At 64.5% G+C, this 26,142-nt stretch overlaps 1 protein-coding gene across 1 annotated transcript; it reads left to right on the forward strand.

Moving 5' to 3' along the window:
* Positions 1–651: 651 nt before the first annotated feature.
* On the forward strand, positions 652–26,142 carry MUC5AC (mucin 5AC, oligomeric mucus/gel-forming). Its single transcript, XM_033119744.1, has 50 exons — positions 652–747; positions 1,534–1,608; positions 2,435–2,494; positions 2,736–2,997; positions 3,312–3,426; positions 3,734–3,824; positions 4,654–4,766; positions 4,879–5,092; positions 5,187–5,312; positions 5,559–5,676; positions 5,928–6,066; positions 6,276–6,386; positions 6,868–6,937; positions 7,021–7,158; positions 7,250–7,414; positions 7,709–7,803; positions 8,259–8,385; positions 8,591–8,846; positions 8,919–8,971; positions 9,327–9,427; positions 9,701–9,852; positions 10,015–10,153; positions 10,254–10,367; positions 10,538–10,717; positions 11,070–11,309; positions 11,569–11,725; positions 12,224–12,352; positions 12,577–12,739; positions 13,171–13,214; positions 13,309–13,497; positions 14,042–14,539; positions 15,038–18,322; positions 18,598–18,806; positions 19,359–19,533; positions 19,840–20,090; positions 20,193–20,376; positions 20,726–20,933; positions 21,376–21,557; positions 21,837–21,924; positions 22,022–22,125; positions 22,289–22,320; positions 22,626–22,797; positions 23,171–23,272; positions 23,491–23,528; positions 23,932–24,054; positions 24,143–24,241; positions 24,581–24,700; positions 24,889–24,952; positions 25,054–25,168; positions 25,597–26,142. Exons 1-50 carry the CDS (start codon positions 675–677, stop codon positions 25,817–25,819), a joined length of 10,281 nt encoding a protein of 3,426 aa, XP_032975635.1. The 5' UTR covers positions 652–674; the 3' UTR covers positions 25,820–26,142.

Here is a 26,142-nt window from a genome sequence, read left to right on the forward strand (position 1 = left end):
CAGGTGTCCATTCCTCTCTGGTGCCTTCTGTGCTGGAGCCCAGCAGGGCAAAGATGGCTTCTAGACTGGGGCCAGTTGGCATCACCCCAGCCCGGGGGGCACAGACACTCCCGCCCCTCCCTCAAGGCCAGGCCCACTTGGGAATTGAGCTTGTAGCCGCCTACGGCCTGCGTGGGGCCAGGAGCCGGAGGCATAGCCAGGATCCCAGGCAACACTGGGCTGGGGGCTGCACGGTGGGGAAAGGTCGTGTCCCTGGGAGATGCCACCCTCTGAGCCCCTCTCCAGAGAGGGTGAGCCCAGCCCTGGCAGCCCCGTCAGCAGGGAAGACATTGGTGGCCTTTCTAAGTACCAAGAACTCAGGGGTCTGGCTGCACAGAAGTGTGCCTAGAAAAGTTTGGGGTGTGGGGCCCAGTAGGAGGACACCTGAGGCCCGGAAGCCCTCAGGAAACCAGGCCCCACCTGGCACACACGCCCATCTCTGCCTGTCTCCGGCCGCCAGCCAGCACTAAGCGAGTGCCCACTGTTTACTTGGGTGAGGGGAACCACAGGCCCTGCCCCGCCCACCCACGTAAAGCTGCTGGGGCTGGAGCCAGCTCTGGGGCTACAAAAGGCTCCTGCCGACTCAGGTCCGTCCGCAGAGGCTGCCCTGGGGACTTCTCCCCTCCCTCCACACGATGGGTGTCGGCTGGAGGACGCTGGCCCCGCTCTGGGCCCTGGCTCTTGCCCTGGCCTGCGCCCAGCACACAGGTGAGACTCACTCTGGCTGGCTTTCCCAGGCTGGCCCTGGCCACGACGCGATGCCCCTGCCATTCCCCCATGTCCTGGGTGGGCCCTGGTCCCCTGCGGGGAGCCCAGAGGCTGTCCTGGGCTCTGGACAAGCTGAGTGCGTCCGTGAGCAGCTCCAGCAGCTCAGCCTCCAACCCTCATTCCAGCCGTCCTGCAATTTCCAGCTTGTGGGGTTGGGATGCTGTTCCCAGTGGTGGCAGGGGCCCCTGAGGACCCCAGAAATAAGCCTCACAGGGTCTGCCGGGGCCGACACCACCATCCCTCGGACCCCTGCCCCGGCCCCCTGCACTGAGCCCCACTTGCTCAGTGGCCGGAGCACCCCATCCCCTTTTGGCCCCCAGGTCCCCCAACCTGCTCCAAATTTTCCCACAGAGCCTTGGTGGCCTCCTGACATGCTGTCAGGACCCCTGTGTTTTATCAAGCGACCTTTCAGTAGGCCCTGCCCAGGGCAGCTGCTGCCGCTTTGCCCCCATGTCTGAGCAAGGACAGCAGTGCCTGGCCTGTGGTGGGCACTCAGTGTAAATGAATGAGTGAAGGGTCCCTGGAGACACCCAGTCAGGGCCCAGGGACCCCCAAATGCTCATGGGCCAAGTTATGGGGGTGCTCAAGGAGGGTCGAGGCTCAGCTGTGGGTCTAGGAGACCCTCCCAGCTCCCCGCCCAGTGCAGAGAGAAGCCCCCTCCCCCCTCCATGCACGCCATGTCTCCCCTGCACCCACCCAGGCCAGCACCCTGTCCTCTTCCTGCAGGCGGAGCCCAGGATGGCTCTGTGGAGTCAGCCTATGAGCACCAGGACCTCCCGCTCAACCCCCAGGGGCCCGACGGTGAGTGTCCCCCACTTGTCAGAGCTGCCCCGCCCACCCCAGCTGGCAGACCCTGAGGGCCCACTGGCCTTGGGTCCCTCCCAGCTGGCCCCACTGGGGGCGGGGGACACCCCTGCAAACACGGCCTCAGCTGCTCACTTGGAAGACCCCCATAGGCTGCTTGGTATCACCCCATCGTGCTTCAGAGGCGGCGATGGCTGGAGGGCCAGCTGAGCTCACAGTGACTTCTTTTCTCCCTGTTTAACTCCTGATATGCCGGCCGCACATGTGGCCTCTGGGCCTGGAAGCGGGGCTGGCGGCGGCCTCTCTGGGTATTTCTGTGCCCAGGCTGCCCAGGTGCAGTCCTCGCAGCTCTGGGAGAGGTGGGTGGGCGAGGGGCGCCCTGGCACGGCCAGACGCTGCGTGTCTGGGAGGCTTCGGGGGAAACCTTGCCAACCTCAGCTTGCATTTCCCCAAACCGGCTGTCAGGGAGCTTGCTTGCCCTGATTTCAGCGCCTGAGGGACTGTTTTCAGCACTGGTGACAATTTGGGTACTTTTAAGATTCTGGGTGCAAGGAGTCCCCACGTGCAACAGCCTCCTGGGCCACGTGGCTGTGAGAGCTGAGAGCCCTGGGTGCCTTGGGGCCATCACCGAGAGGAAGTGAAGGGTGGAGGGAAACCGCCTCTGCCCTGAGTGTGTATGGCAGGCAGGGAAGCCGGGCCGGCAGAGTCCAGCTGGCTGGGGAGCCCGGAGCCTTGCTGGGTACAGACACTGCCCACCCCACGGCACTGTGTGTACGGGCAGTAGGGGCGGGGTCTGTGCGTCAACATGCCCCTGCTCCTACAGCCCACCCTGTCCTCGGAGTGACCATCCTCCCGCCTCAGAGGACCACCCCCGTGGTGCGAGGTGAGTGTGACCCCACAGGGCTGGACGGGGTGCCAGCACTGGCCGGTTCCTTGTCCCTCAGACCTGGGGGTGGCCACCTATCTGGGGGACATTGCTGAAGTGTTGGGGAAGGGCCACATTCCCCAGGTATCAGGCAGGACCACCCCAGATACCCGCCCTCGGGCAGCAGCATGTCCCAGACTCAGGTGCGTGGGGGCAGCAGGTGGGGGTGCCCTCAGCAAGGCGGCTGCTCTCCCCACAGCCCTGAACCCGGCACACAATGGGCGGGTGTGCAGCACATGGGGCAACTTCCACTACAAGACCTTCGACGGGGACGTCTTCCGCTTCCCGGGACGCTGCAACTACGTCTTCTCTGCACACTGTGGCGCCACCTACGAGGACTTCAACATCCAGCTCCGCCGTGGCCTGGGCTCCAATGCCACCGTGCTGAGCCGAGTCACCATGAAGCTCAGTGGCGTGGTCGTTGAGCTGACCAAGGACTTTGTCCTGGTCGATGGGCACCCGTGAGTCTGGGCCCCTGGACAGCTGAGGGCATTTCTGGGCAGCCATGGGAGAAACGTGGGGTCCTCCCCGACAGCGGAGCCAGGCCGGGATCTCCCCAGATGCTGTGCTCGACCACTTGCCCCTCCCGGGCCCAGGGCACTTGTGCTTCCCTTGGAAGCATCCCCTTCCTAGAGCTCCAGGGCCCCCTGTCCTTGTCACGCCGGCTGGCACCATCTGTGGCACAGTGAACGCCGGGACCCTTCCTGCCCGAGGTCCGACCTCCTCGCGTGTCCTCGCGTGTCCCTGGTGCCTCAGCCGGGCCCTCTCTCCACAGAATTCAGCTGCCCTTCAGCCGGTCCGGAGTCCTTGTTGAGCACAGCAGCAGCTACTTGAAGGTGGTGGCCAGGCTGGGCCTGGTCTTCATGTGGAACCAAGACGACAGCTTCCTGGTGAGTCTTGGGGGGCGGGGGCACCTGCATCTCGGCAGTGTCCCTACAGAGGGAAGAAAGTGCTCTGGGCAAGGTAGGTGGGAGGGTCAGACCCCGCCCGCATGGCAGGTGAGGGTGGGGGCCCACGGGCGGCTCCTCCAGGCTATAGCCTGCTTGGGTGCGTGCGTGGGCAGGACCCACATCCCAGGTCTCCTCTGAGGAGCCCCCCAGCCCCTCCTTGGGGATGTCAGGCTCCCACACCTCGTCTGTCCTTTCCATCCTGGGCACCCCTGGTGGGCCAGGCATCTGACGTCTCCTTTCATTCCAGCTCGAGCTGGATACCAAATACGCCAACCAGACCTGCGGGCTCTGCGGAGACTTCAACGGTGTCCCCGTCTTCAACGAGTTCCTCTCCCACGGTGAGCCCCGGGCCACGTGCCCGGTCGGCTCCCAGCTCCTTCCGCAGCACTGCCTGCAAGGCTGTCCTCCAGGCTCCCAGTCAGATGTCTCCAACTCGCGTTCCCCGGCAGCCACCTGCCATCCGACCACACGCACACGCACATGCACAGATACGTTTACACAACCCCCATGATCCCATGTGCACACAGGCACACACAGGCACACTCACACAATCCTGGTGTACACACGTGTGCACACCTGCACCATCCCGGCACACTGTACCATCTTGCTCTCAGTGAGGTCGCTCTGGGCCGTGCGCACCCCTGACCACACAGCCTCACCTGAAATTACAGACCCACCTCCAATCAGACCCTGTCACTGCCCTTAGCCCTCAAGTCTTTGCCACAGTGGCCTTTTGTGTGACCTGCTCGATCCCCAGGTCCCTTCTGCCAGGCCATGAAGCCCCACAAGAAGCCACCCCGTAAGGGGCTGCCAGTCACGGGGGACTGAGCCGGCTGAAGCATCCAGAGGCCATGGCCAGGGTGGCCCAGTGCAGGCTCGGCTGGGCCCCGAGGGCCAGCAGGAGCTCAGGGTCACTCTCCAGTCTTCGGGGCCCCGTGCCAGCCCCGGGCCTGTGCAGCCTCAGTTATGGGCCTCAGTCTGTCACCCTGCAGTCCCATGCCCCGTGGGCCCTCACTTCATCTCCAGACCCCTGCACATCCTGTGTAGCCGCTGCTTACCCCGGCAGTGTGGATGGGGGAGGTGGGCATAGCTGGGACACCTCAGGCACTGGGGACGGTGATGAGGCACCAGGAGCGTGCAAACAGCTCAGTGTCGTGCTTCCTGCAGACGTCAAGCTGACCCCCATCGAGTTTGGGAACCTGCAGAAGATGGATGGCCCCACGGAGCAGTGTCAGGACCCCGTGCTCCCTGCACCCCCGATGAACTGCTCCACCGGCAATGTAAGTCCCAGCGTGAACAGCCAATGGGGGTGGGGTGGGGCGGAGGTGGGGGGCTGTGGCCCCAGAGCCCTCCAGAGCCTGGACTCAGCATGGGCTCCTGGCTTTGCCTCAGGGCATCTGCGAGGAGATCCTCAGCGGGAAGCTGTTCCTGGGCTGTAACCCCCTGGTGGACGCCAGCAGCTACGTGGACGCCTGCCGGCAAGACCTCTGCCTCTGCGAGCACACTGACCTAACCAGCTGCATCTGCCACACCCTGGCCGAGTACTCCCGCCAGTGTGCCCACGCTGGGGGGCTGCCCCTGGACTGGCGGGGCCCTGACCTGTGCCGTGAGTGCCCCAACCGCCCGTCCCCGTCACACTGTCCTGTCTGGGCCCAGAGGCAAGGGCAGGATGTGACGTGGGCCCCACCACCTCCTTGCAGCCCAGACGTGTCCCTTCAACATGCAATACCGCGAGTGTGGCTCCCCCTGTGCCGACACCTGCTCCAACCTGGAGCACTCCCAGCTCTGCGAGGACCACTGTGTGGCCGGCTGCTTCTGCCCCAAGGGTGAGACAGCGCCCCACCCCCACCAGCCCCACGAGAATCACAGGGATGCTTCTGAGTCCCCAGGTGGCTGGCACTGCCACACCGGACTCTTGGAAGGGAGGCCCCTCTGACCTGGCTAGTGGTGTCCCTGATTCCCTGGGTCTGAGAAACCCCTGAAGGCAGGGCCATCAGGGGCAGAGGGCCGTCCCCCCACACATGAAGTGGACACAGCCCAGCACCTGCCACACAGCCTGCATACTTCTTCAGGGATGGTGTTTGATGACATCAACCAGACTGGCTGCGTCCCTGTGTCCCAGTGCCCCTGTGTGTACAACGGGGTCACCTACGCTCCAGGGGCCGTCTACTCCACAGACTGCACCAACTGGTAGGACCCCAAGCCTGCCCTCCTGTCCCCCAGAAGTGCCCTGGGACAGCCCCTCTGGGTGCTGTGGCCCAGGCACTGGTCATCCCCTCCCACTGGGGGCCTGGGCATAGGTCAGCACTCTCCAGACGCCGACGGGCCCCAGTCTGTGTGCTGGTACAGGCAGGTCTGGCAGACCTGTCCGTGTGCCGACCTGGAGGCCGGGGGCTGGATGCTTGTGGGCCGGCAGGCACATGGTGTTTCCCTGCTCTCAGCACCTGCTCCGGAGGCCAGTGGAGCTGCCAGGAGGTTCCATGCCCGGGCACCTGCTCGGTGCTGGGAGGCGCCCACTTCTCCACGTTCGACGAGAAGCTGTACACAGTGCATGGGGACTGCAGCTACGTGTTGGCCAAGGTGCGGCCAGGGTCCTCACCGGAGAGCAGCTGTCAGGACCACATCTAGTCCCCACTCCCCTCCGGGCTGCATGTAGCTGGGGTCACCCCGGGGTCCCCGATGCCTAGTCCTCCAGGAAGTGGCCCCAGTTGCCACGGGGTTTCTGGGGTGGGCATGGGGGCGGGGGGCATGGGGTGTGTTGGCCGGAGCGTGAGGACCTGTGTCTGCAGCCCTGTGACAGCAGTGCCTTCACCGTGCTGGCCGAGCTGCGCAGGTGTGGCCTGACGGACAGCGAGACCTGCCTAAGGAGCCTGACGCTAAGTCTGGGTGGGGGCCAGACGGTGAGTGCAGACCCCAGGGGCCTGGGGGAGGGGGCATGTCCCTCACAGCAAGTGACCACTGCCCAAGCCTTGATGCTGACGTGGGCAGCGAGGGCGGGGCTTGGCCCGAGGCTCCGCCCGCCCCACTGGCTGTGTCCACTTCTGTGGGTCTCCATGTGATCGTCCCCAAAGGGACAGCTCAGGGGGCACCAGGGCCTCTGCACCTGCCCCAACCGGCCCAAGAAGGGGGAGGCCTCTTTGTTATAAAATCACTTTGGTTTTTACATGATTAAAAAAATGCACAGTCCTCAGTCCCTGTAGAAAATGGGATGACCACAGGGTCCCGGGGAGACGCAGGTCATCAGCCGCTCCCCGTGAGAGCCCATGCCCAGCTGGCAAGTTCTTGCAGGCACTTATATACCCCCTGGGGGCCTCTGGGGGCACTGACGGAGCCCTGGCCCCCAGCCTGTGACACACATGTGCCGCCCCCCCCCACTCCCAGGTCGTCGTGGTCAAGGCCAGTGGGGAGGTGTTTGTGAACCAGATCTACACCCAGCTTCCCGTCTCGGCAGGTGAGGGCGCCGGCCCAGCACCCCCCATTGTGAGGGCCCCACCCCTAGAATCCTACTGAGACCCTCGTCCCTTGTGTCCACAGCCAACGTCACACTCTTCAGACCCTCGACCTTCTTCATCATCGCCCAGACCAACCTGGGTCTGCAGGTGGACATCCAGCTGGTACCCATCATGCAGGTGTTCGTGAGGCTGGCACCTGAGTTCCGGAGCCTGATGTGTGGTAAGAGGCACTGCCTACCCTGGATGCCCGAGCCCCCCTCGGGGGCCAATGGGGGTTCACGGGCCTCATGCACCCTCCCCCGCCTGCCCAGGTCTTTGCGGGAACTTCAACCAGAACCAGGCCGACGACTTCCGGACCCTCAGCGGCGTGGTGGAGGGCACCGCCGCGGCCTTTGCCAACACCTGGAAGACCCAGGCCGCCTGCCCCAATGTCAAGAACAGCTTCGAGGACCCCTGCTCCCTCAGCGTGGAGAACGGTAGGTGTTCATCCACCTGCTCCCCAGGCTACGGAGGTCCAGGAGTGGCTCCAGCTGTCCACTCGAACTCTGGGGGAGGACGTCAGGTGGTAATCAGGCAAACTGCCAACACGTTATCCTTCCGGCCGGCCCTGGTGAGTTCCGGAAGAAAAGGAACAGGGTACTGCAGGGAGGGCCCTTTGTGTGCTGCTGACCCAGGCAGGGGCGCGTGTCAGGAATTGGGGTAACAGGAGGGGCGTAGCTCCCCTCTGATGCCCACTGTCTGCCCCGCTGACCCCCTCCTCCCATCCACAGAGAAGTTTGCTCAGCACTGGTGCTCATGGCTGACGGACCCGCAAGGCCCGTTCACCCAGTGCCACGCCGCCGTGAACCCTGGCACCTACTACTCGGTAATGCCGCCCCCCCTGCCTCTCTCCGCTGGTCCACGGCAGCCCTCGGGGGTCCGGGAGGCCTGGGTGGTCCCGAGGGTCATGGCAGAGGGGTCTGGGGCCGGTCTCCTGGCTCCAGCCTTATAACAGGCCTGGGGGCCAAAGCAGAGACTTCATAGCCCTGTGGGCCCCAGGGCCCAAATGAGACACCAAGATGCTGTGGAGTCAGGCTGAGTGGGCAGGGCTGGACCCTTAAGGTCACAGAGACAAGGGCCAAGGTCCCCCAGCTCCCAGCCCATCCCAGCCCAGCCAGGGAGCGTGGCCCGAGTGTCTGCACACGCTCTGCTGAGGGAGTGGGGTCCCTGGTGAGGGCTGGGGGGTGGGGGTCCTGCAGGAGACAGGGGACCAGCCGTGTGGGGGACTCTCGCCATGTGTGGGCTGGGGTCCCTGACGGTAACCGGCCGCCCCGTCCCCAGAACTGCCTGTTCGACACGTGCAACTGTGAGAAGAGCGAGGACTGTCTGTGTGCGGCGCTGTCCTCCTACGTGCGGGCCTGTGCGGCCAAGGGCGTGCTGCTCAGCAGCTGGAGGGACGGCGTCTGCAGTGAGTGTGCAGGGCCCGGTGTCCCCAGCAGCTAGAGTACATGCTCCATGGGCCCTTCCCTGCACCGGGCTCAGGAACCAGGGAGCACCCAAGCCAGTGTGGCCCCCAGATTCTGCTGAGGAGGGCGGGCCTGGCAGGACATGGAGCCGGGGGCCGGGGACGCCCAGTGTGTCCTGAGTGCTGTCCCCTCCCTGAAATCCCACAGCGAAGCCCATGGACACCTGTCCCAACTCGATGACCTACCAATACCACATCAGCTCCTGCCAACCCACCTGCCGGGCCCGGAGTGACCAGGATGTCACCTGTGGCGTCAGCTTTGTGCCCGTGGATGGCTGCACCTGCCCTCAGGGCACCTTCCTGGACGACATGGGCAAGTGTGTGCCAGCCATCAGCTGTCCCTGCTACCACGGGGACACCGTGATCCCCAACGGGGAGTCGCTGCATGAGCGTGGGGCTGTCTGGTAAGAGCCCCTGCAGGTGGGCAGGGGGTGGGACGGGGGGGGGCAGACTTTCTGACCGGCATCCCTTCACAGCACCTGCACGCAGGGCACACTGACCTGCATCGGAGGCCCCGCCCCCGCCCCAGGTGAGTTGGGAGAAGCAAGGGCGCCCCCGGTTATCCTCCCGAAGCTTCAGGACTAAAGGCCGGCAAATCAATGTGGCTGCAGGGTGTCGATCAGCCCTCTGGGCTCAACAGGGAGGCACGGGGGTGTGGGCATGCCATGCACACGTGCCACACATCACACACGTGCCCACATGCGCACACACACATGTACACACATGTCCACATGCATGCACATGCACACACACTCACCCTGTCCCAGGGCAGCCGTGGACTCGGTCGGAAGGAAACACATGCGTTGAGTATGCAGCAGTCATGTCCCTCAGAGCAGACCTGGTGGGTGGTGGTGGGGTCCCCTGAACGGCCTCTCCATCCCCAGTCTGCGCCCCCCCCATGGTTTACTCCGACTGCCGCAATGCCACGCCTGGGGACGCCGGAGCTGGCTGCCAGAAGAGCTGCCACACCCTGGACATGGACTGTGTGAGTGCCCCATGGCCCCCATAACCCCTGAGACCCCTGGTGACCCCCCAGTGCCCCCACACCTGCTCGCCCCCCCGGGCACCTGTGGAGATGTCCACCCAGGCTGGTCCCCGGAGGACCCCTGCCCGAGTGTGCTGGGCCCTCTGCCCCTGTGGCCCCCACACAGCCCACCCGGCTGGGCACAGGCCCTGCTGTCTGCCCCAGGGGACCCTCCACTCTCATGCGGGGGCTCTGACTGTTCCTGTCCACTGAGTCATGTCTGCCCGCCCACAGTACAGCCCCCAGTGTGTGCCCGGCTGCGTGTGTCCTGATGGGCTGGTGGCCGACGGTGAAGGTGGCTGCATTGCTTCGGCTGACTGTCCCTGTGTGCACAACGGGGCCAGCTACCAGGCCGGCCAGACCATCCGTGTGGGCTGCAACACCTGGTACGGGGGGCTCGGGGCCCAATCCTGGGGGGAGGCTGCCGCTCCAGCCATCGAGGCCCAAGCCTGGAGACCACCCCCAGTCAGGCACCGGAAAGGCCACCGCGGCCTCTAGGAGGGGGGCCCTGTCCCAGCCCTGCCCTGACCAGCAACGTCCCCTCCTAGCACCTGTAAGAGCAGGATGTGGCAGTGCACGGAGGAGCCCTGCCTGGCCACCTGCGCCGTGTATGGGGACGGTCACTACTTCACCTTCGACGGGCAGCGCTACAGCTTCAATGGGAACTGCGAGTATACACTGGTGCAGGTACGCAGCCCCCGGCCTCCCCAGCCTCCTGCCAGCCGGCATCGCTGCCCCATCCCAGCCTCCTTTCGGGAAGCTCAGCGGGGTCCCCTTGTCCCCACAGGATCACTGTGGTGGGAATGGCAGTGCCCAGGACGCCTTCCGCGTCGTCACTGAGAACGTCCCCTGTGGCACCACGGGGACCACCTGTTCCAAGGCCATCAAGATCTTCCTGGGGGTGAGTGGGGGGCCAGGTGGGAGCTGGGGCACCCCCTTGGGAGGCTCTGGGGAGGCCTAGGAAGGCTGCGTTCCCGTGGCTGAGCCGTGATGGGCACCATAGGGCCGGTAGACCCCCCGCCAGGTGACCTGGAGTCCTCACCAGGCTCTGAGCGACCTCTCCCTGTGCAGAGCTATGAGCTGAAGCTGAGTGACGGGAAAGTGGAAGTGATCGAGAAGGGTGCAGGGCAGGAGGTGCCCTACTCCATCCGCCAGGTGGGCATCTACCTGGTGGTGAACACCGACGCCGGCCTGACGCTGCTGTGGGACAAGAAGACCAGCATCTTCCTGAGACTCGGTCCCGAGTTCAAGGTGGGACCCCGCACCGCCGGCCTGCCTTGCTCCTGACCAAGGGGGTTGGGGGTGTGGGGTGGGGGAGAGAGACAGAGAGACAGAATCATAAAGAGACAGAGGCAGAGAGACAGAGGCAGGATGGGCCCAGGCTCGCTTCCTGGGAGGTGGGCAGCAGGAGACCCTTTGCTGTGGGCGTCTTCGGCATGCCACACGGGCCTCTGCGTGGAGCGGGGCTGTGCACGGGGGGCCTCAGACTCAGGCTTCCTCCTCCTCTTGGGAGATGGATGGGGTCAGAGAGTAGGGGTCAGGGAAGGGGGTTCTGGCCCTCCCTGCACTTTCCCTGAGCTCCCACCCCTCGCTGTGTCTGCAGGGGAGGGTCTGCGGGCTCTGCGGGAACTTTGACGACAACGCCGTCAACGACTTCACCACACGGAGCCGGTCTGTGGTGGGTGACGTGCTGGAGTTTGGCAACAGCTGGAAGTTCTCCCCGTCCTGCCCGGACGCCCCGGCCCCCCGGGACCCCTGCACCGCCAACCCGTCCCGCAAGTCCTGGGCCCAGAAGCAGTGCAGCATCATCACCGGCGCCGCCTTCACCGCCTGTCACGCCCACGTACGTGGGATGTTCCTCTGGGTGCCTGGGAGGAAGGGATGGAAGGCGGGGGACCAGCGTCACTTTGCTGGGGGTGGGGTCACCCTTTAGGACCAGCCTATGCACAGTAGGATGGGTCTGGCCAACCACATGGGGCCATGGATTAGCTGTCCCTGAGCTTCAGGGAAAACAGGCCCAGGCCAGCACCACCACGCCGACCTGATTCCCCCAAGAGCCTGAGGGGTTGGAGTCCCCAGAATCTGAGGCCTCTCCCCCACAGGTGGAGCCAGCCAAGTACTACGAAGCCTGCGTGACTGACGCATGTGCCTGTGACTCGGGGGGTGACTGCGAGTGTTTCTGCACCGCTGTGGCCGCCTACGCCCAGGCCTGCCACGAGGTGGGCGTGTGCGTGTCCTGGCGCACTCCGGACGTCTGCCGTGAGTGCCCTTGCTCACCCATGGGAGGGTTTGAAAGAAAAATGAAATGGGGGGACATGTGGCTGATGGAGAGATGGCAGGCATGATAGAACCTTCTGGAACCGAGGGGTCAGCAGAGATCATTCCCCCTCCCCAGCCTAGCCCAGACAGATCCTGGCCAGAGAGTGGTAGCTGGAGAGCCATGCTGGCCGCGTTCCCCACCCCCGACGGGTGGTGCTGCTGAGAAGCCATGGGGGCCCCACGCTGGCCACCCTTCCCACGGCCCGTCTCGCCCATGGGAATTCTGGGCTCATGCCCTTGGGGGCCACATCCAGGAGGCACAGGGGAAGGAAAGGCATCAGAACAGCCCACAAGACTTGGTCAAAGATGGGGGTGCAGGGGAGCCTGCTGGCCACCTGGTCTTGGGCTGTCCCTCCAAAGCCTCTGCTCCCCGGGGCTGCTGGGAGGCTGGCTCCCGGCTGAGAGCTTGGCCCGCTGAGCCCGTCCCTGCCCCTGCAGCCCTGTTCTGTGACTACTACAACCCCGAGGGCCAGTGTGAGTGGCACTACCAGCCCTGTGGGGCGCCCTGCCTGAGGACCTGCCGGAACCCCCGCGGCCAGTGCCTGCAGGACGCACGAGGCCTGGAAGGTGGGCTGCTGTCCTGCTGGTCTGGGAGGGGCTGTCCTGGGGATCCTGGGACCCTCGGCCAGGCTAGACTCTTCCTGACCTCTTCAGGCGCCTTTGTGGACACAACCTCGTGCTCCCCATGGCATTGTGGGCAAGGCCCGGGGGCAGGGGATGGTGCCAAGGCCGTGGGTGTCAGGGGGCTGGGCAGTCTGTCTGGCTGGGACTCAGGCCTCTCTGGCACGCAGGCTGCTACCCCAACTGCCCGCCAGAGGCCCCCATCTTCGACGAGGACCAGATGCAGTGCGTGGCCACGTGCCCAATCCCGACCCTGCCACCACCCTGCCAAGTCCGGGGCAAGACCTACCTGCCAGGGGCGGTGGTGCCCTCAGATGAGAACTGCCACTCCTGGTGAGTAACCTCCCTGCGAGGAGCCTGGGTGGAGCTCATGGGGGATTTGCCCGGCCCACCACCCTCGGGGCCTCTCCCCACCAGGGCCCAGAGGGGTCCCCGTGGCCTGAATTTCCTGAGGGGTCCGACCAGAGCCTCCCTGTTGCAGGATGGGGGTGCTGGGGCTAAAGGGAAGGGGGTAGCAGGATGGGGCCAGGGTGGGGGGAGGTTGAGCCTGTTTCTACCCAAGGATCCCAGGACAGGTGCCCTGGAGAGGAAGTGGCCATCAGGACGTCAGGGGGGCTCACTGGTCATTGATTGGACGGGGCTCCCTGAGAGGCTGTGACCTCAGTCTCCCCAGGGCACCCCTGTGGGGGTACTCTTGCCCAACCTCCCCTGGCACAGTGGCATGCCCTAGACTCCTAGACTTACCTTCTTCCTTCTGTCACCAGCGTTTGCACCGAGAGTGGCGTGCAGTGCACCTACGACACCGAGGGTGAGAAGCAGATGGCCTTCCTTGGGTCTGGGGTCTGGGGCTCCCCACCCACACCCCACTCCCTTGACGTGTCTGGCCGCTCTGTTCTCCACAGCCTGTGTCTGCACCTACAACGGGCAGCGTTTCCGTCCCGGGGACATCATCTACCACACGACGGACGGAACAGGCGCCTGCATCTCCGCCCACTGTGGGGCCAACGGCACCATCGAGAGGAGGGTCCACACCTGCAGTCCTACCACCTCTGTCCCCCACACCACCTTCTCCTTCTCTACACCCCCAATTGGTAAGGCAGACATGCTGGGGACCGTGAAGGCTTCCCCTCAGCCCGGGAGGGTCAGTCTCGTGGAGCGTCCTGGAAGCACTGACGTTCCCAGTCCTGCTTTCAGGGCTGAGCCTCCCAGCACAGGGCAGGGGCTGCGAGCAAAGGTGCCCAGGCCGGCCCTGACTCACTGCACCAGGCACCCCCAGTCCTCACGCCCTCTTGGGGGCATCCAGAGCCTTAGCAGAGGACCCCAGGAGTGAAGAGTCCCCGGAACTTTGGCTTTCAGGGTTATGTCTGCACATTCTGCTCAGGAAATGCCCAGGGGCACACTTTCCTTCACCGACATCAATTTGCCTATTGATTCAACTGCCGTGTATGGGGCACATCTGGGAACGGGTTGCCCGCTCTCCCCAAGCTCCCATCATAGACCGAAACACACAGGCAGACTGACATGGTGACACCCCCAGGCAGCTGACAGACAGGGCCCAGGGCAGGTGGGTACCTTGAGGACCCCAAGTCAGCACTGGCCCCTGACGCTTGGCTTCTCTGCCTTCTCTGCCCTCAGTCGTGAGCTCAACGGGTCCGCCTGGCACGCACCTCAGCCCCACCACGAGCCGACCGCACACGGACATCCTGAGCAGAGCCCCTTCCACGGCCACGGGCACATGGCCCTGGCCGGCGCCTTCAACCGCCTCCGTCTCTCCCCAGCCTGGCTGTGGGGAGGAATGCCAGTGGTCACTATGGCTGGACATAAGCCATCCAGGACGGGGCATCGACAGTGGTGACTTTGACACACTGGACAACCTCCGTGCCCACGGGTACCAAGTGTGCCAAGCACCGCGGGCGGTGGAGTGCCGAGCCGAGGATGCCCCCGACGTGCCACTCCAAGCCCTAGGGCAACACGTCGAGTGCAGCCCCACGGTGGGGCTGATCTGTTACAACAGGGACCAGGTTTCGGGGCTCTGTGACAACTACCAGATTAGGGTCCTGTGCTGCTCCCCCCGTGCCTGCCCCACCTCCAGTAGTCCAGCCCAGACCACCCCTCCAGAAACTTACAGGACAACCGAAACTGGGCCCACACCAGGGACCACATCTGTGCTGAGAGGAAGCACGGCCTCCCCAGGCCTTGTCACCACAACTGGCCCAACCACTGTCTCTACAAGTCACAAAACACCAGTCCTGCATGTCACTACGCCTGCCCCAGACACCCCTACGCCTGCCTCAGCTACCACGACACCCACCCCAGGCACCACTACGCCTGCCCCAGCTACCACTACGCCTGCCCCAGCTACCACGACACCCACCCCAGGCACCCCTACGCCTGCCCCAGCTACCACGACACCCACCCCAGGCACCCCTACGCCTGCCCCAGCTACCACGACACCCACCCCAGGCACCCCTACGCCTGCCCCAGCTACCATGACACCCACCCCAGCTACCACTATGCCTGCCCCAGGTACCATGACACCCACCCCAGCTACCACTACACCTGTCCCAGCTACCATGACACCCACCCCAGACACCCCTACGCCTGCCCCAGCTACCACTATGCCTGCCCCAGGTACCATGACACCCACCCCAGCTACCACTACACCTGTCCCAGCTACCACGACACCCACCCCAGGCACCACTACGCCTGCTCCAGGTACCACGACACCCACCCCAGCTACCACTACGCCTGCTCCAGGTACCACGACACCCACCCCAGCTACCACTATGCCTGTCCCAGGTACCTCCACAACCATGAAAGCAACTCTCTCCACCCCTAGCCCAACGCCAGTTTCAACGACAGCTTCAACCATAACCTCTGTGTCTACCACCACCCCGGAGCCACCCTCACCTGAGCCCAGTGAGGTCTCCTGTTTAAAAAAGTCATGCAGCTGGACTGACTGGATCGAGAGCAGCTATCCTGGGCCTGACATAAACAGCGGAGATTTTGACACTTTTCAGAATTTGAGATCCAAAGGGTATAAATTCTGTGAAAGGCCCAGCAAGGTAGAGTGCAGGGCAGAGCGCTTCCCCAACACGCCACTGGCGGAGCTGGAGCAGGATGTGCTCTGCAGCGACACGGTGGGACTCATATGCCTGAACAGGAACCAGCTGCCCCCCATCTGCTACAACTACCAAATCCGGATCCAGTGCTGTGAGTGGGTGGACACGTGCAGAGGCAGGACCACCCTGCCCGCAACATCTGAGGCCACACACTCGACCTCACATGAAACCAGAACCCAAACAAGCGCCACCAGGACCACTGCAGTCCCCTGGACCTCCACACGACACAGCAGTGCCAGCTCAGCACATGTGTCCCCATCTACCAGGATCAAACCCAGCACACATGTTGTCACCCCACCCAGGACCACCACCTGCCAGCCACAGTGCACGTGGACCAACTGGTTCGACGTGGACTTCCCATCGCCCGGGCCCCACGGAGGAGACCTGGAAACATACAGCAACATTGTCAGAAGTGGAGAGAGAATCTGCCGCCGGCCCGAGTACATCACTCACCTGGAGTGCCGAGCCGAGAACCACCCCGACGTCAGCATCGAGAGGCTGGGCCAGGTGGTGGAGTGCAACCCCGACGTGGGCCTGGTGTGCCACAACCGGGACCAGACGGGCAGGTTCCAGATGTGCCTCAACTACGAGATCCGTGTGCTGTGCTGCGAGCCCCGAGAAGGCTGCCCTACCTTCCAACCTGTCACAGTACCCAGCACCCCAAGTGTGAGGATCACCAGCCCTACTGAGACCACCTTCCACATGGGCACATCCAGGACAACCTCTGTGCCGAAAACCAGGACAACCTCTGTGCCAGAGACCAGCACAACCTCTGTACAGAAAAGCACAGCAACCTCTGTGCCGAAAACCAGTGCAACCTCTGTGCCAAAAACCAGCACAACCTCTGTGCCGAAAACCAGCGCAACCTCTGTGCCGAAAACCAGTGCAACCTCTGTGCCAAAAACCAGCACAACCTCTGTGCCGAAAACCAGTGCAACCTCTGTGCCAAAAACCAGCACAACCTCTGTGCAGAAAACCAGTGCAACCTCAGCTCCTACAACCAGCACCACCTCGGCAGCCACAACCACCACAACCCCTGTTCCTACAGCTGAGACAACCCACCCCACACCTGGGACCACGACCTGCCAGCCACAGTGCACCTGGACCAACTGGTTCGACGTGGACTTCCCGTCTCCCGGGCCCCACGGAGGAGACCTGGAAACATACAGCAACATTGTCAGAAGTGGAGAGAGAATCTGCCGCCGGCCCGAGTACATCACTCACCTGGAGTGCCGAGCCGAGAACCACCCTGACGTCAGCATCGAGAGGCTGGGCCAGGTGGTGGAGTGCAACCCCGACGTGGGCCTGGTGTGCCACAACCGGGACCAGACGGGCAGGTTCCAGATGTGCCTCAACTACGAGGTCCGTGTGCTGTGCTGCGAGCCCCGAGAAGGCTGCCCTACCTTCCAACCTGTCACAGTACCCAGCATGCCAAGTGTGAGGATCACCAGTCCTACTGAGACCACCTTCCACATGGGCACATCCAGGACAACCTCTGTGCCGAAAACCAGGACAACCTCTGTGCCAGAGACCAGCACAACCTCTGTACAGAAAAGCACAGCAACCTCTGTGCCGAAAACCAGTGCAACCTCTGTGCCAAAAACCAGCACAACCTCTGTGCCGAAAACCAGTGCAACCTCTGTGCCAAAAACCAGCACAACCTCTGTGCCGAAAACCAGTGCAACCTCTGTGCCAAAAACCAGCACAACCTCTGCGCAGAAAACCAGTGCAACCTCAGCTCCTACAACCAGCACCACCTCGGCAGCCACAACCACCACAACCCCTGTTCCTACAGCTGAGACAACCCACCCCACACCTGGGACCACGACCTGCCAGCCACAGTGCACCTGGACCAACTGGTTCGACGTGGACTTCCCGTCTCCCGGGCCCCACGGAGGAGACCTGGAAACATACAGCAACATTGTCAGAAGTGGAGAGAGAATCTGCCGCCGGCCCGAGTACATCACTCACCTGGAGTGCCGAGCCGAGAACCACCCTGATGTCAGCATCGAGAAGCTGGGCCAGGTGGTGGAGTGCAACCCCGACGTGGGCCTGGTGTGCCACAACCGGGACCAGACGGGCAGGTTCCAGATGTGCCTCAACTACGAGGTCCGTGTGCTGTGCTGCGAGCCCCGAGAAGGCTGCCCTACCTTCCAACCTGTCACAGTACCCAGCACCCCAAGTGTGAGGATCACCAGTCCTACTGAGACCACCTTCCACATGGGCACATCCAGGACAACCTCTGTGCCGAAAACCAGCCCAACCTCAGCTCCTACAACCAGCACCACCTCGGCAGCCACAACCACCACAGCCCCTGTTTCTATAGCTGAGACCACCCACCCCACACCTGGGACCACGACCTGCCAGCCACAGTGCACCTGGACCAACTGGTTCGACGTGGACTTCCCGTCTCCCGGGCCCCACGGAGGAGACCTGGAAACATACAGCAACATTGTCAGAAGTGGAGAGAGAATCTGCCGCCGGCCCGAGTACATCACTCACCTGGAGTGCCGAGCCGAGAACCACCCCGACGTCAGCATCGAGAAGCTGGGCCAGGTGGTGGAGTGCAACCCCGACGTGGGCCTGGTGTGCCACAACCGGGACCAGACGGGCAGGTTCCAGATGTGCCTCAACTACGAGATCCGTGTGCTGTGCTGCGAGCCCCGAGAAGGCTGCCCTCTGACCTCCGTGACCCCCACAGCAGAGTCTGCCTCCACGATTCCTACCGTGACGTGGGCAGCGCCGTCCACCCCCATATGCTACTGCAGCGTGTCTGACCAGCTCTACCCTGCAGGTATGTGAAGTCTGCCTGGTGGGGTGTGTGCTGCCTGTCACTGATATCCCATCCACAGAAAGCCATGGAGTGAAGGGCAGGTGCCTTGTCTCTGTGACAGGGCTAGCTGTGGTCACAGGAGCGCCACAGCCATCTTTGAGGATCTATTCCCCTGACATCTGGCAGGAAGGCCACCTACCACTCCAGCCCGAGTGGACCACAGGCCGCCCAGGGCTGCTCCCCACTGTGGGCCTTCCCGCATGGCTCCACTGACGGCTCTTGTCCCTGTCCCGCAGGATCCATCATATACCAACAGACAGACCTGGCTGGCCACTGCTATTACGCTGTGTGCAGCCTGGACTGCCATGTGGTCAGGCAGACCGGCCAGGCCTGCCCCAGCAGCGCGCCGCCTCCCACCACGGCGACCTCCCCGCCTGGGTCCTCCCCTTCGGCCCCCGTGCCCGTCACTCAGGAGGGATGCCCAAATGCCGTCCCGCCAAGAATGGTAACCTCCCCCTTCCTGCCCTTCTTGAGGGCTCGGTGGCTAGTGCGGCCACCCCAGCCTCCTTCCAATTAGGCTGTGGCTTCATCTGGGCGACTCCCAGGCCTGTGCAAGCTGCACACTGGGAAGTGGCCCAAAGGGGGTGCCTGCTCGGTAGCCGGGAGTGTGGGGCCCGAAGTTGACTCTGCTGGTTGTGGGTGGCAGGGGGCCAGAGTGGGTGGTCAGTGCTGTGGGCACAGCTGGACAGCCAGGGAGGGTGTGTGGGGTCAGGGCAGAGGCCCGGGAGCAGAGTCGGGGGAACCACATGTGGGGACAGTATGGAAATTAGCAGCGAGGGGAGGGCACCTTCATACCCCCAGAGGCCCGCCCAGCCATCTGGCACTTGGTGGGTAGGGAGGCCTGGCACGAATGCTGGTCCCACAGGCACCATCCCCACCCCCGTTTCCCTGCTGGCCTCTCTCTTGGGAGACTGACGACTGACAGCAGCATTATGAGTCCTGAGCACCCAGGGGTGGCCTGTGGGGGCGGGGCCTGCAGCTGTCTTTGCTTCCACAGAAAGGAGAGACCTGGGCCATGCCCAACTGCTCTCAGGCCACCTGTGAGGGCAACAACGTCATCACCCTGCAGCCGCGCCCGTGCCCGCAGTTGCAGGAGCCAACCTGCGCCAACGGCTACCCCGCCCTGAAGGTGGCAGACGAGGACGGCTGTTGCATGCATTACCAGTGCCAGTGTGAGCCGGGGTGCCAGGCTGGGCGGCCGGGCTGTGCAAAGGCGGTGGGAATTGGGTTAGATGCCAGAAAGTACTTCGCACGGTGTGGCAGTGGATGGGTGGTACCAGGCTCCAACAGGGGTGCTCAGTGCACTGCTGCCCGAGCCCCAGAACCCTGGGAGCAGCTGGAGGAGGCGGGGGCTCTGGCCCCCACTCTGAGGCCCCATTGGTTCTGAGCGGGTGCTGGGCGTGCGGGTCCCAGTGACGGGTCTGGTCAGAGTCCTGGGTCCTCTGGGCCCCCCACTGAGGCCCGTGCTCGCACCGCAGGCGTGTGCAGCGGCTGGGGTGACCCCCACTACATCACCTTTGACGGCACCTACTACACGTTCCTGGACAACTGCACCTACGTGCTGGTGCAGCAGGTGGTGCCCGTGTACGGCCACCTGCGCGTGCTCATCAACAACTACTTCTGTGACGCTGAGGACGGGCTGTCCTGCCCGCAGTCCATCATTGTCGAGTACCAGCAGGACCGTGTCACGCTGACCCGCAAGCCAGTGCGAGGGCAGATGACCAATGAGGTGCGGACACGCCGGCCGGGCAGCTGCTAGCGGGCAGGGCAAGGGGGTGCAGGCGGGGCCGATGGCACGTCCTCCTGTCCCCCTCGCTGTGTCCGCGTCTAGATCGTCTTCAACAGCAAAGTGGTGAGCCCCGGCTTCCAGAAACGTGGCATCGTTATCTCCCAAGTCGGCATCAAGATGTACGTGACCATCCCCGAGATTGGCGTCCAGGTCATGTTCAGCGGCCTCATCTTCTCGGTGCAGGTGCCCTTCAGCAAGTTCGCCAACAACACGGAGGGGCAGTGCGGTGAGCCCCAGCCCTGGCCGCCACCTGGCCATTGTCACTGTGGGTCCACTGTGAGGAGGGCCGGCCTTGGGCAAGCTCACGGGGGGTGCTCTGCATGGTGAGGCCGCCTGCACGGCTCGGGGCCTCCAGGGTCTTCAGCTTTCTGGCTGCACCAAGAATGAGCCAGCGTCCCAGCCCAGAGACCCACACCTGTCCGTGCTCCTGGGGGAAAGGGAAGCACAGGGAGGTCAGAGGGCTGGGCCAGGTCCCTCAGCTCACCCATCAAGTACAGCCTGGGGACACTGACCCACGGCAGGGTGGGCATGGTTGTGTTCTCCCCAGCTGTCTGACTCTTGCCACCCTGCCCCAGGCACCTGCACCAATGACCAAAAGGACGAGTGTCGCCTCCCTGGGGGAGCAGTGGTGACCTCCTGCTCTGACATGTCCGGCCACTGGAAGGTGACCGATCCCAACCAGCCATCCTGCTACGGGCCTCCCCCGACACCCACTGCAGTCGGGCCCACGACCCCGCCTGCCCCATGCCCGCCCTCGCCAATCTGCCAGCTGATCCTGAGCGAGTAAGATTCTGGGGGCAGTTGGGGAGGGGAGGCTGGGGAGAAGTGGGCCTGCAGGGGGCTCCCGAGGGAGGAGACCAGTGGACAGGAGAGCGCCCATGGGACTGACCGGCCCCTGTGTTGGTCACCAGTGGCCATCGTGGGCTCCAAGCAGAGCCAATGCTGCCGTCCTGCCAGGCACAGGGCTTGGTGTGGCTGGCGAGCATGTGCGCCTCGGGCATATGAGGGGCTGGGCAGATGTTGTCCCTGGGTTTGCAGGCAGAGGATGGGGGAGCCCAGGGGAGAGTTTGCAGGAGGAATGGCCATTGTGGTCAGGTGGCCTGGAGCCCAGGGTGCTTGGAGCTCAGGTGGGCCCAGCGACCCTCCTGGCCCTTCTCCAGGGAAGGCCTGAGCCTGGCTGCTGGGTGCAGGGCTGCCCCACGACCCGTGTGTCCCTGTGCTGCAGGGTCTTCGAGATGTGCCATGCCGTGATCCCCCCCGGGCCGTACTACCAAGGCTGTGTCTTCGACCAGTGCCACATGACCACCAGCTCGGACGTGGTGTGCTCCAGCCTGGAGCTGTACGCCTCGCTCTGTGCGTCCCACGGCGTGTGCATTGACTGGAGGGGCCAGACCAACCACACGTGCCGTGAGTGCCCGCCGGGGGTGGGCTTCCTGGGGAGAAGGCTGACCCCAAGGCAGAACGCGCTTGGTTCCTGGAGAGATAGGAGGGCCCCTGGGCCGGGGTGCAGGGTGGGGTGGGCTCTGACAGGCTGGGCTACGCAGGGCATGCAGGGACGGGGCCTAAGGGGTGTCTTGCAGGCTGCAGGCCCCCCCAGCAGGTGTCTGGTGCTCAGCACTTACCTGGGGCCTGGCGTGGCTCCTGGCTGGCGCACGCGGCCTCAGGTTGGCTTCTCCCTCCACACAGCCTTCACCTGCCCGGCTGACAAGGTTTACCGGCCCTGCGGCCCCTCCAACCCCCCCACCTGCTATGGCAGCGACAGCACCAGCCTTGTGTAAGTGCTGCCCTCCCTCCCAGACCCCAGAGCCCCTCAGATGGCCTCCCCCACCCTGGAGAGCACAGGGGTCAGGCCAACCGTCTGCTCCCCGCAGGGCCCTTGAGGATGCCGGCCCTGTCACAGAGGGTTGCTTCTGTCCAGAGGACATGACACTTTTCAGCACGACCATGGACATCTGCGTGCCCACAGGCTGTCCCAGTATGTCCCATGGCCAGCTGGGCTTGGGGCTGGTGGGTTGTTCCTTCCACCCGAACGCCTTCTCAGCTGGACCCCGGGGCTTTCAGTTGTGGGGTCCACGGGTCCTGCCCTGAAGGACGGGGGTGTGGCTGCCCAACTGTGACCTTGTTCTCCCTCCCTCCAGGGTGCATGGGGCCCCACGGGGAGCCTGTGGAGGTGAGTGTGACTCTGGCAGGTCAGGAGGGGGCAGGGCTTCCCCGGCAGAGCGGGTGCCCTGGAGCAGTGTGTGGGTGCTGGCCCCAAGGCTGGCCACGCCTGTCCTCCACTGGGACGTCCTCCTTCTCTGCTAAGACACCGTGAAGGCAGAGGCCAGCCACCAGCACAGCTGTCTCCCATCTGCCCCAGGCCCCCAGGGCCTCAGGCAGCACCCGCACTTTGGAAGCCCTTTCCCTCGGGTTCCCCTGCGCCCCCTGCTGGCTGAGGCCAGTCCAGGACCAGGCTCACATGTGCCTCCCTTGCAGCCGGGCCACACTGTCCACATCGACTGCCAGGAGTGCACCTGTGACGGCAGCACTCGGAGTCTGAGCTGCCGGCGGCAGCCCTGCCCCCTGCCCCCCACCTGCCCCGAGCCCGGATCCGTGCCTGTGCCTGTGGCCCCACAGGCAGGCCAGTGCTGTCCCCAGTACCACTGCGGTGAGCCCCGTGCTGGGGGGACGGGGGTGGGGCTCTGGCTGCTGTCCTCATGTCTGCTGAGGGTCCCACACGCACTGCATTGGCTCACTGCCGGCCTGCTTCGCCTGTGAGGGGCAGGTGGTGCTGGCACCGGGGGGGCCACAGCCGAGGAGAACGGGCCAGCACCTTCCCCTGCTGCAGTCTCATCTGGTGACTCCAGCAGGAGCGCTGGGAGGGCAGGAGCTTTCCTGCACCCAGGTTGACTAGAAGCCTCACCCCTTGGGTGACTGGTGCCCCCTGGAGAGCCTGCCACCCACCCCCTGGGCAGTCAGCACACGAGGAGACCCCCGGGGATGACACAGGCCCCTGAGTGCCTCCTTCCCGCCCTCCGCAGCCTGCAACGCCAGCTACTGCCCGCCACCTGCAGACTGTCCTGAGGGCTCCCACCAGGTCCTGACCTACAAAGAGGGGGCCTGCTGCCCCAGCCAAAAGTGCAGTAAGTGTGCCAGCCCAGTGGTCCTGAGGCAGCCAGCTACTTCCCGGCCCCCTCGCCAGCCTTGCTAGGGGGAAAGCTAGGGCTTGTGGTCCTGTGGACGGGACACTCTAGTGATGGGGTGGGCACCTGTGTGCCCAGGAGGCTGGCAGTAGTGAGAATGGAGGGAGGCGGGCGGCGCGGGAGGAGTGGGTGTGCAGACCTGTCTGTCTCCTGAACAGGCTGGACCGTCTGCAGTGTGAATGGCACCTTGTACCAGGTAAGGACCAGCCAGAGGTCGGGACAGGTCAGGGCCCCGAGGCACAGGAGACTCAGCATGCCCTACCCCTGCCGGCTTGTCCCCTAGAATGTGTCTCCCCGCTGTGCGAGGGTCCCGTGGCTCAGGTGGGCACTATACCTGCCAGTGTGGCTGAGGCCTGAGGCTGGGCCGGGCTCAGACCACCCGCCCTCTGTTCTGAACACAATGAGGGCTGCCCCAGCCGTCGTTTCTCCCAGCTGGGCCCTTGAGAACATAGGACCTCCACGGAGGCTCAGCCTTGGGGCTCTGCCACTGAGGGTCACCCTGGGGAGGACAGGTCAGCCAGGCTTGGAGAGAATGTCGGGAAGGCAGGGGCACCAGGCCTGGCCCCAGCCCACTGACGCTGCCACCCTACTCTGCCCAGCCTGGGGCCGTGGTCTCCTCAAGCCCATGTGAAACGTGCAGATGCGAGGTGCTCGGCGGTGCCCAGTCGGACAGGTTCATGATCAGCTGTGAGACCCAGACCTGCAACACTCACTGCCCCGTGGTGAGTGCCCGCCGCCCCCACTGCTCTGAGCCTCTGGGCAGTGCCGGGCAGCTGAGGCTCAGGCTACACACCTACCCCTCCCCCACAGGGCTTCGAGTACCAGGCGCAGAGCGGGCAGTGCTGTGGGCTGTGTGTGCAGGTGGCCTGTGTCATGAACACCAGTGACACTGCTGCCCACCTCTTCTATGTGAGTACACGCAGGTCCTGGGGGTGGGGTGGGGGGGTCACAGGCTCGCGACAGGCTGAGGACGAAGCCAGCCTCCCAGGAACCCCAGGGACGCCCACGCTCAGGGTGAGGCCCACCCCTCCCTGTGGGGTGCCCTGTAGGCAGAGTGACAGCGGGGGACTGAGCGGGCAGGACCCTGGTGCACCAGGGCCCGTGGGGAGCTGTCATTGCAAAGCATGCTCCTGGCAGAGGCCCTGGGGGACCCTGCCGCAGGCTGGGGACACACGCAGTGCTGTCCTCTGCTAGAGGGAAGTGCCTTGGGGAGGTGCACTCACCCTGCTGGCCTGGGCCTCCTTGCAGCCTGGTGAGTCCTGGTCAGACCCTGGAAACCCCTGTGTGACACACGAGTGTGAGAAGCACCAGGATGGGCTTGTGGTGGTGACCACGAAGCAGGCATGCCCCCCACTCCGCTGTCCTGCGGTGAGTTCCAGGAGCCCAGGGTGGACAGGGTTAGGGAGCTGCGGTCAGCCCCACATGAAATGCCAGCAGGGCGCTACCCTCCTGCGTGGGGCACTGTCCACTCCTGTGTGTGCTTGGCCTGGCGTCCTCGGTTCCCCATTTATAGTGGCTGCTCCCACACTAGTGACATCCCCCCTTTTTTGGCACAGGACCAGGCTCGGCTGAGCGACGATGGTTGCTGCCTCCTCTGTCCCCAGCCTCAGCCCCAGAACCGTGAGTGGCCGTGGCCGTGGCCGTGCCCGTGGGGGCGGGGGGAGGCCCTGGGAGCGCCTGGCTGATGCTGACCTCTGCACTGCCTCACACGCTCCCCCCAGAGTCCACGTGCGCTGTCTACTACCAGCAGCAGGTCATCCAGCTACAGGGCTGCAGCTCCATGGAGCCCGTGCGCCTTGCATACTGCCAGGGCAACTGTGGGGACACCACCTCCATGTACGTGAGCCCCAGGGCTGGCAGGCCCGCATGTTGTGCAGGGTGCACTTGGCCCGGTGTGGGCGGGCGAGGGTGGGACAGGGAGGCGAAGTAGCTGAGGGGGCGGGGCCAGCAGGGGTCCTCAGGTGGGCGGAGACCCAGGGCCTTGTCCTCTTTGCAGTCATGCTTTTCTGTCTCCTGAGACCCCAGACTCACTGAGCCCTTGGTGACTTACTGGGGCCAGTGAGGGCCCATGTGTGCCCTTCCCCACCCGCGGGGGTATTCACACCACCCAATCGGCACGTGAGCCAAGCCGCCTCTGAGACTTGTGGTCGTGACGATGCCGTCCGCCTGCCGTCATTGGCCCCTGGCTGGCCGCAGGTCTTTGCTGGGGGTCTGTGGTGGGCTCGGGCGGCGTGAGCCCTGGCGCTGAGCGGCCTTCCCTGCAGGTACTCGCTGGAAGCCAACGCGGTTCAGCACAGGTGCAGCTGCTGCCAGGAGCTGCGAGCCTCGCTGCGCAATGTGACCCTCAGCTGTGCCGATGGCTCCCGCCGCGCCTTCAGCTACACCCAGGTGGAGGAGTGCGGCTGCGTGGGCCTGCAGTGCGACCCCCACGGTGACCCCGAGCGCGGCCACTGGAGCAGGGGGGCCCGCGCCCCGCCACTCGCCTGAGAGACAGCCTCCCTCCCAGACAGACAGCTGAATTCCCTGCAGCCCAGCTTCCCAGGCCAGGACCCTGAGCCCTGGTCCCGGTGGCCCAAGTCCAGGATGCATGGTCACCCACCTCTTCCCTCTCCAGTGTCCAGCCTGGGAGGGCGGGCAGGTGGGCGCTCCTCCCAGACTTAAGCATTGGGTGGGGTCTTATCAATGACTGTCACCTGGACGTGCAGTGGGCAGCTCGGCCGGCCACCGGGAGGCATAGCCTCATCCTACCTCCACCCTGGGCCTCAGGAAAGGGCCAGCGGTGCCATAAATACACTTGGAGCATTTTGCAA

The sequence above is a fragment of the Rhinolophus ferrumequinum genome, chromosome 11, assembly GCF_004115265.2.
Source record: "Rhinolophus ferrumequinum isolate MPI-CBG mRhiFer1 chromosome 11, mRhiFer1_v1.p, whole genome shotgun sequence".
Taxonomy (NCBI): Eukaryota; Metazoa; Chordata; class Mammalia; order Chiroptera; family Rhinolophidae; genus Rhinolophus; species Rhinolophus ferrumequinum.

Coding starts and splice junctions, on each gene's coding strand:
- MUC5AC (XM_033119744.1), top strand. CDS start 675: ATGGGTGTCGGCTGGAGGACGCTGGCCCCGCTCTGGGCCCTGGCTCTT. Junction 11,726..12,223: donor GCGCACTCCGGACGTCTGCC/GTGAGTGCCCTT, acceptor CTGCCCCTGCAG/CCCTGTTCTGTGACTACTAC. Junction 22,798..23,170: donor CTGTCCCCAGTACCACTGCG/GTGAGCCCCGTG, acceptor CGCCCTCCGCAG/CCTGCAACGCCAGCTACTGC.